General features: G+C 47.0%; 1 protein-coding gene across 1 annotated transcript; it reads right to left on the bottom strand.

Moving 5' to 3' along the window:
* Positions 1-5,660: 5,660 nt before the first annotated feature.
* LOC109513649 (cyclin-dependent kinase 5 activator 1) lies at positions 5,661-9,180 on the bottom strand. The gene is made up of 2 exons (XM_019866231.1): positions 8,648-9,180; positions 5,661-7,966 (listed from the first exon to the last, which is right to left on the bottom strand). The coding sequence occupies exon 2, from the start codon at positions 7,903-7,905 to the stop codon at positions 6,910-6,912; it is 996 nt and encodes a 331-aa protein (XP_019721790.1). The 5' UTR covers positions 7,906-7,966; positions 8,648-9,180; the 3' UTR covers positions 5,661-6,909.
* Positions 9,181-9,869: the final 689 nt, after the last annotated feature.

Raw genomic sequence — 9,869 nt, 5'->3', positions numbered from 1 at the left:
CGTGTGTGTTCGAATGTCCCCGCGATGCGTTCTATAAATTACAAAATTTGTTTCCCAAGAATGCACCCACCGATGTCATGTTTAGGGGTTTCCTGTATGCAGTCCACTCAAGTTACAATATCTGGTGTTTAGGCGAGAGGAAAAAAAACCAAAACAGTTGGATTTATCTTGAATCCAAAGCATCCGCTGAAAGCGTGCGATCGAGCTCACCGACTGCACAAAAGTGGCCGAAATGACGCAAGAGTTATTTCCTGTCTTGTCCCTTCGGTGTCCTCCGGATTAGATCAGAATCATCGCAGGAGATTTGGGCGCAGGAAACAAATAACGTGAAACACTATTTAAAAACAAACAAACAAACAATTAAAAATAATAATAATAATCATAAATTATGATTAGGTCCATACAATATATGTCAAACTTAAAGCCCAGAGGCCAGATCTGCAAAGATGCCGCTTCTTGTTTAGCAGGACATGGAAACTGCCTGCAAATTGTTCTGTATTCCAATCGCATGCGTGGATTAACGCAGAAAAGAAAAAGCCGTTAGGAGACCCCGCAGTGACGCAACATGCAGTTTTAGAGCAGCCGAGTGCGAAAATTGGGCTTCAGCAATGATCTAAAATGTCCACATTACAAAATCGGGCGATGATATCGAGCAGCTAGCAGTGTATATTGTGCATTATATTTGCACCAGTGTGGGACAAATAAAGGATATCTTATCTTATTAATAAATCTGTAAAGTCACTAATGGTGTACTGGTACACACGGCGGACTTGTTTGTCACTATATGTGCCCTGCGACTGACTGGTGACCAGTTGAGCTGTCCACTGTAGTAACCTGCTGTCCCTCAAAGGGTTAAATTAGTCACAAATATTGCCAATCTTCAATTTAACGTCCACTATTTGGGATTGTTGTTTAAAAAACAAAAACAAAGCACAATGTTAGTCATCACGCGCAAAATATTCAACATTTGCTTACACTTCCCAATGTCATGATGAAACTGTAAATTAGAGCCTTGGAATCGTTTCTTTCTTTGTCTGTGTGACATTTGTCTGCCGCCTCCCTGCCCGGATGCTTCATTGTCTCGTCGCTTTATACAAATCGAAGTCGTCGAGCGCTAATCGAATTGATCAGGCCCGGCTGATTGTTGATGCAATCACTTAAAGTGCCGTAGCAATTCCATTACAGAGAGGCCGGCACCTGGCCTCTCCTCTTTTTTGGGATTACCCGTCGCGCAACTCGGATTTCGTAATGAGTTGGAGAGGATTTAGCGTTGGATGTGTCCCAGAGATGTTTTTTTTTTTTTGCCCCTAAATCCTCTCAGGGGGGCAGACCCGCCGCTGCTTTGGAGAGCCCAGCAGGTTTTTCCTGCATCCCTCCATTATCAGACCCCAGGGGAGGTCACATGTTGGAGATTACAGTAACATGAGGGGCGGATTGCTATTCTCTCCAAACTAACGTGGCGACAGACCGGATGCGCGCTAATCTGGACATATTTGAGAAACCAATTGAACAAGAACGATCTGAAACTACACGTATAAAATTATTAATTATTAACATCAGCTTCGGGGGGGGGGTTTTTAGTTATGTGGCTTGGTGGGGGGGGGGGGTGGTATTTTAAATGTATTTATTTTGGTAGAGTAGGTACTATTTTTTTTTCTTTTATTAATCTTATTCTAGCTGCTAGCCGTTAGCCGCTAATGTCGGCCGGCGAACTGGTGCCATATGTAAGGCGTAGTATAAAATCGGATGCCAACTACAACAGTGTTAACAACTGAGCTAGCTGCTAGCCGTTAGCCGCTAATGTCAGCCGGCGAACTGGTGCCATATGCAAGGCGTAATATAAAGTCGGATACCAACTTTCAACAATGTGTTAACAGCAAAGTCGCGACAATGTGTTTGCTTGTCATTGCTGATTATTTAATAACAGTTTATTCGTAAGTAAAGCGGGCAGGAAATGGCTAACGTGTCACATTCTTGCGACTTGTGGTGGCTTCTGTGAGTAGATGTGATGTCGAACATTTTTTTTTAATTTCAAAAAAAAAAAAAAACTTCATAGATTTAAATTACCAGCAGCAACGTGCACGTTTAAAATGTTTTGACATCTTGGGATTCATCAGAGGTTTATCTCCTAATCGTTTAGTTCTCAATTAAACCAGGGGTGTCCAAGCTTTTTCGTTTGAGGGCCGCATATAGAAAAATGGAAGGGTGAGAGGGCAGAAAATGACCCCCAAGCCATAGTTTGGACACCTCCTAATTAAACTGAACTGAAGTCTGATAAAGCAATATTTGCAAATAAGTCACTTTCTCAAAGCATTTTAAGACCGGTGGGAAAGACATCAGCTGTGAATATGCTTCAATGTGAAATATGGAGATAGGTGGACAGGTGTTGTGGGCATCCCGCTGCTCAGTCTAGTGCTAAATGGGCACATAAAACCACGGCGCTCTACTGGTGCACCCGTTTTAATGTCAGGAAAATGGCCTCGGCGCTCTGCAGGGTTCCTTCACGTTTTCGAAGCTGCACACCCACTCCATGACACTTTGGAGGTCGGCAACACTTCCACCTCGGTTGACAGTGGGAGGGTGGGGGGTGGGGTTGACGGTACAGACAAGCTCAGATGGAGCACAGCCCTCCTCACAGGGCGCTAAAAGGCCATCTGCGCCCCGGGCCACTGTGAGGCGGGCCTTCAAGCTATTTTCTGCCCCTCATGAATCCACGTGCAAACAAATTGGCAGGATTGCAGACAGAGGTTTGATTTCACTTGTGCAGATGCAATAATATTCAGACATCCGAGTTGTATTTCCGCTCCGTACTTTATTAAATAATCCACATAGTCAACAGTGTCATCATGAAAAAAGGGAAAAAAAAATTGTTTTTTCTTCGACACACTCTTAGTGACTTTACGAAAGTTTATTCGGGTTAATGTGCTTCTTTGTTTTAGCGGGATGTTACAGAGGAAGGTAACCATGGAAACCCAGAGCGACCCAGCCGGGGCTGTGGGGAGATTGTGAAACTCGACAGTTATGTTATATTTATCTATTTTTCTCCGTTTTAACATCTGCCAACTGTTGCCCCACGTGCTGCCGTAAACAAAAACTTGTGAGACAATCTGTGTGTAAGCAGGCTGCCCGGAGCTGCCTGAGACAAACACCGCCAAGTACAATGGCCATCTTTGTGTCACCATCTGCTGCACTGATGGGGAAAAAAAAAAATCTATTGATAGCCACTCACTTGATCAATTTGATAACAACGTGTGACTTAAAAAGGCACCAGAGGGGATTGCCACATAAAACATCATTCTAAACCCCACCCCAGAATGATCTCCATCTAAATTTAAAGTCATGTGAGATTGTTTAAATCATAATTTTGCCAGAAGAAATCAAATGCGTTTCAAATTCAAGAGGCTGCAACAAGTATTTTTTTTTTTTTTTAACCAGTGTTTCTTTGCATGAGCAGTGATGATGACAAGTCCTAATGGATGTTGACAACATGCTGATTAAAAAAAAAAAAGTTTTTAAAAAGGACCAACACATAATATTAAAACAAGAATTTGTCATGTATAAAAAGCAAAAACGTGTGCAGGTAAAAAAAACAAAAAACCAAAACACAGTACATTTCTAAACTACCAGCCGGCATGCATTCTACGACACGACAGCACGATTTACCTTATCCTATTTTTTTTTTCTCCGTACGTGACTTTTTTTTTTTTTTTAACACATTTTTGGGGAACACGCCGCCATATTTACATCAGTCTCACCACATTAAGGCGATCATGCTAACCTGCAGCAGCGGCAGCCTCCAATAATTTAACACAGCTCACAGAGCCGTGGCAACTAGTCTACATTTTCATGAGAACATTTTCAGCTTCAGTGGAAACAGTTTCCATTCCTATCATTTCAAATGTTTCTCCAATGAGAAAACCATTTTTGTGACCTCTATTCGTACCCTTTTTGACTCAAAATTGTTGGCGAATAGGACCCCCCCTTCCCCCCCGCATCGGAAATGACACAAGAAAGTGGCCAAATATTTCTGAATCAAACCTTTTTTCACGATTTATCATTTTCTGCCCCACAAAAATCCAAGTCCAAAGTTTTTCCAAGATTAAAAAAAAAAAAAGACAATCGCAAATACTTTATAAATACTTCTAACACAACTTACAGTCTTCTAGCACTAACTGTTTTAATTGCCAGCCCGAAGACGATGTAACCATTTAACAATTAAACATCCACTTTAACACGACAACACTTGGCCGTGGTTTGACCCATTTTTGGCCTTAATTGTATGTGCGTGAAGACTTTTCGTTGCATTTTTGTTGTTGTTGTTGGGGGAGGGGAGTCTCTGCATTTGGCTAATCGGATAAATATCCACTCACAATCCCATCAATTTGCCCGTCACCTTCACAAATGTAAATTTCAAGTCCGAGCAACTATCAAGTCTCGGTGACGCACAGGCGTCGTGTGCTTGCCGTCCTGCAGGTAGATCTCAAAGGAGGCCTTTGATTGGATGACGTGAATTACAGCTCCAGCCGAGGGGGCCGGTTAATGAGCTTGGAAGCCGCTGCGCTCCGAGGAACGATTGGAGGAGCAGCTACTGGATCCAGCCTGGGTACTGATTGCACAGAGGTAATGTCAAGAGGGGACAGTTGCCATTTATGTTCAGCGTGTCACGTTTGACATGTCGCTCACTGAAGGATGGGGATCACATCCTGCACCGAGTAGAAGCGAGGAAAGTCATTTTTCAAAATGATTTTTCGATTCAAGTCGTCACACTTCTCGTCATCCTCTGATTTGAGTGAGAATTGGCGCTGCGACCTTTAACTTTTGGCCTGCAGACTCATTAGATCATAAAAAAAGATGACAGCCCTCGTCGTCGTGCCCTTCCCTCGTCCTGACAGATCCCTGCTGGCAGGGTTGGGGTGTCAAATCTAATGAACAGCTGAGTGTGTGCACAAATGGGGATGGAGCAGAGCGGCGTCGGGGGGGTGGGGCGGGTGGTCAGACGAGACACAAGTGTCCTTGTCAAAGCTGTGCAGGCGAGGGGGGTGCAGGAGCAACAATGAGAGCAAAAATGGCTGCCGTTTGAAGGCCAAGGAAAGGCGCCTCACTTTCTGCTTCTGAATCACGGCGTCACTCGTGTCAGGTTGACTGGTGTGACTCACGCCAGCCCCCCTCGGGCGGGCGCAGAGGCGGGCGGGCTCGACTCCAGTCGGGGGCTGGGAATAGGCAGCTTTGGGCCGATGTGGCCTTTGGGGGGGGATCAAAAACTGCGCCGCTCGTGTGACATCAAAATCTCAGTGGATTCGGAACTGTATTTCCCCTCGCTCATCTCGTCATCCCTCGCTCCCTCTCTATCTGATTGGGCGGGAGGATTAGCGCTGGATTACCCACTGAAGGGATGTGCGCCACAGTGTTTGTTTATGTGTGTTAAGGTCAAATTTCATATCTCGTCAGATGATTTCGGGGGGGACGGCTAGAGCGGCACAGTCTTGAGCGGAATACGGTCAAACCTCGGTTTTCGAACGTCTCCGTTCTCGACCAAATCGGTTTTTGACCAAAAATTTCGAGTTTTTTATGCCTCGGATTCTGATTTCTGGAACGGATTATGGTCGAAAACCGAGGTATGACTGTGTAGGATTCGAAGACCTTTTTTTTTTTTTTTTTTTCGGCATATACTAAATAATGTTTCATGTAAATCTGCAGCTATGTCATATTATCCAGTTTGTCGTATTGCGCCTCATGCTTTTATTCCGAATAAAGAGCACGGGAGGGGGCCTTTAAAAGGCCGTCCAGCGCGGCCTGGATTAGCCGCCGTACTATTGCCGGGGGTTGTTGAGTGGGCAAGAAGGGGGCAGAGGTCTTGAGGGGCGGGGGAGGCAGGCAGGCATAATCTACTAATCTAATTAATACCCAGCCTGCTGCGGCGGCCTGTCGGCAAGGGAGCACAGGAACGGGCCAAACGGCTGACGACCCTGGCGGCCGGCCACTCACAACTCGGTCACGCTTCCGCTCGCGTGCGTCCACGCTAAAGTAGGCTATATTACGACGACTCTGACAAACACTTGACAAGATCGCTTGTAAATTTGATTCGGGTAAAAATAGGCAACTGTCCCCGCAGGCCAGGTGACCCACAAAAGCCAGAACGCGCACAGCAGGACTCGCATTGTACCGACATGCAGCTGTTCCCGTCAGTCACTCTGCCAGTCGCGATCTCGCTCCGCATTGTCTCCGGGAATATCCAATTGTGTCAGATTAAACTGTCTGTGCCACGATTTTATGATTCCGTCTCTGATGGAAAAATGTCAATCCAATCTGCGCGGATGTTTAGGTTCTTAGCGCGGGAAATAAGGTGATGGTGCTCGGAAGAGAACGGCGGGAACTCCAGTCTGAGCCCCGCGCGTTGATTTATCGCGTTCGAAGAGACGCGCGGGGATGCTGAGGGGATCCCGAGAGGCAGCTGAGACAACTGGAGCCCCGTAAATGTGCTGTGCAGGCTTGGACGGGGAGCAAATGGCTCCGGAATTCGAGTCAACTCGAGCAGATTTTTGAGGTAAACAACACAAATGGGACTGCGATTGTTTTCATGGTTGTTCTTGGTTAAAATGATGAAGCGAAAAGAAGGCGAGAGCGAATCAATTCAATTTTGGGGCGAATTTGTCGTTTTTTTTGTTTTTTTTAATCTACTTTACATTGCTTCAAAATGCATAACAGTAAATCCTGTCGAGTTCCGTCCTAGACGCCGATCCACCAATATTTCAATCGAAATCTCAAATTCCCATCCGAGGATTGGCAACCAACACAACAAGGTGCGATCATTAAATAAATACATACGGCAGCAGATAGCGTCGGACGGTCGCGTCTGTGCAGTCGCGAGCATTCAAACAAAAACCCAGAAGGTCGCTTCTGAATCTCCTCTCACCGATCCAGCAGCCGACCGTAATCTTGCGGAACGCGGCCCCCTTCGCTTTTGAGTTCCGCAAACACTTGCGTGAAAAAGTGAGGGTCTGCGTTGATTCGCAGCATCTTGGAGCTCGTGGCGTTGATGATGGCGAGACACCGGTCCCAGAAGGCCTCTTTCCCCGCCTCGACCAAGAAAGGCTTCAGCGGGTAGGAAATTTCATTGCCCATGTAGGAGTAGGACAGATAGAGGCAGGTGAGCAGGATGGCCTGCAGCTCGTGCTCCGACGCCACCGAGTCGCCGTCCACCACGTCCCGGCACAGCATGTAGACGAAGACCACGTTGGCTGGCGTGACGAAGGCCTGGTCCTGCCAGCCCTGCAGCAGCAGCGAGCGATCCACGGCCCTCAGCCACAGGACGGGGTCAGACGGCGACAGATGCTTCAGCCGGTAGCAGCGGCAGCACAGGAACTGCCCCAAGCAGCGCAGCAGCTCGCTGGTGGACGCCTGGACGATGACGCGTTTGGGGGACGTGGTCACCGTCCCCTGGGGAGCCTTTTTCACCGAAGAAAGCGGCTGGGGTTTCATGCAGCCGTACCCGCGGCCCTGACCGAGTCCCAGGCCGTAGCCGAGCCCCAGGCCGAGTCCCGCCGAGACCTCGTAGCTGCTCAAGTTGGCACAGGACAGAGACTTCCTCACATTCTCGTAGTTGAGGTGCAGCACGGGATCCTTTTGGTAAATATTGATGCTGTTGTTGTTGTTGTTGAGCGGGTCAACGAGGCCAACTGGACCGTTGGGGCCTTTCTTGGAGTTGCCCTTCTTCTTGGTGGAGGTCACCAGTCGTTTCCACGTGAGTACCGGAAGGAAGATGGACTGGCCTCTTTTCAAGCCGCGCTCTTTTTGACTGTTGAGAGATCGGCTGCTCAGGCTCGGGTAGTGGCTCAGCGAGCCGGGACGGTTGTCGTAGTAGCTTGACTTGCGTGAGCCGGGTGACAGAGACAGTACGGTACCCATGACGGTGACGCCGGGTCCGATGCCCGTGCTCGCTGTTGCGCGTCTTCCAACCAAAAATGACCTGCAAATCAAGAAAAAAAACTAAATTAAATCAAGATGCGCGAGCGCAAATTTCTGTGACACTCGGCTGAACGTGCAGTTCAGGACATGAGCGGTGCTTTTAAGGCGCTCGAAGCAAAGCTGACATTTCGCGGAAAATTGAACACGGGGGGGATTTCGGTTCTCGTGATCCATCTCAAAGTTGTTGAAGAGCCACAGACAAAAAAAAAATTAGGCCAATTGTTGAGTAACACGGTCCACAAGTAATTGGAGTGCGCTGTTGAGTTCACTCCTAATGTGACATCATCTGCGGAAAGCGGAGCAACGTACATCCGCAAAGACCGTGCTGTAGCCCCATCACGCTCCATTAATCCACTTGAACAAACCACTGGAATCCAAACCGGTTGAGAAAATCCAGAAAGGCTCACACACCCAATGTTTAATATTTTGAGGATAACTAATTGATTGATTTTCAGAGTTGATCACGGATATTTAACCCTTTCGGGGGACAGCGGTTACTACAGTGGACAGTTTATCATGTTATCAGGTTACCGGTTGCACGCATCATATAGGAAAGATGTCAAAAAGACATTTAAACCTAAAATCTCTGACATGAGAAGTTACCATGGCACGAATCAAATCCAGCCCGCGCACCCTTTTTGTTGACAAAAATCTGCAATTCCAAACAACAATAAGATCTTACCTGAGAATAGCGGCCAAAACAAAGCCAGCTGTGCCGCAGTCCGCACAGATGCCAACGCACCAAGTGACAAAAAAAAAAAGAGTTCTTTTTCCAGTGCACCGACAACACCGAAAAGTCCCTCTTGTGGAAGCTTTTCAGCTTTCCTCACAGATGCAACAGCGTGTTGGCCGCTCGAACGGGATGCGCTTTTGTCATCCTCCTCCTCCTCGCGCGCCTTAGAGCCACTCGAGAGGCACGCGCGTAAACATTGCGAGCAAATGTCCTTTCGTACGCATCTCCATGATGGAAGATGCGGACCTCCGCAGTATTGGCTGCTTTCATGTGTGTCCCATCAGTTCAGTCAAGGTGCTGCGCTTCCCTCCAGATCGTCATCCCCGAATCATCTCCCAAACAGGAGCGCTGAGGGTCCCCAGTCCCGCTCCCGGCAGACGGACCTTGTGAAGGAGCTCTCAGGAATATTCGTCCGCTTCTCGCAGCCAGTGGGATCACGCGGCTGCTCGTAGCCCCGCCCCCCGACTCTTCCCACAGACGACGATGGACGGCAGCGCAAGCGTGGCGAACCCAAATGCGGCTGGCTGGCGTGAGAAAGGAATTTATTGGACTTAATCTACCTCAAACTATCACTGTCATAATTTAAACCATAGATGGGATATAAAACGCAAAATACTACTACAGCTTGTAGGTGCGCCATTTTTTTCAGAATCAGTTAATAATAGCAGGACGAAACGTTTGGCTCCGACCAACCGTTCGGGAGTCCCAATTAAAGTCTGCTGTTGGTCATCGAGGGCCTGTGAGGATGAATTTGAAATCTGATTGGTGAAAGAAAAAAATGACATTGCTATTCTGATGCGTCATGATGAATATCGAGTGGGATAGGGATCGAGCCCTGCGGCGAAATTGAAAATCTGCTCGTAACTGAAACCGAGTTTGCAATTTAATGCCACTAGATAGGGACGAAGCACTCTTTCCTTTTAGAAAAGGCGATGGGGCAGGTCATTTATGAACGAGGTGATTAAAATAAAATTCAGATTTTTAATTGTGTTATTTTTAATAAATTTCCTTATAATTAATAAACGGCGATCGTGATTAATCTCAGTTCTATACATATGACAGATGAGATTCCAGTATATACGTCATTGCAAATACATACAGATAACTAATCCTTCTGTGGATCGGCTAATATGATGTAACTGTCCTCTGATAAGTCCATGTTGTAGTCTAG

The sequence above is a fragment of the Hippocampus comes genome, unplaced genomic scaffold, assembly GCF_001891065.2.
Source record: "Hippocampus comes isolate QL1 unplaced genomic scaffold, H_comes_QL1_v1.1 scaffold50, whole genome shotgun sequence".
Taxonomy (NCBI): domain Eukaryota; kingdom Metazoa; phylum Chordata; class Actinopteri; order Syngnathiformes; family Syngnathidae; genus Hippocampus; species Hippocampus comes.
This window is presented reverse-complemented; position numbering and strand designations above follow the sequence as displayed.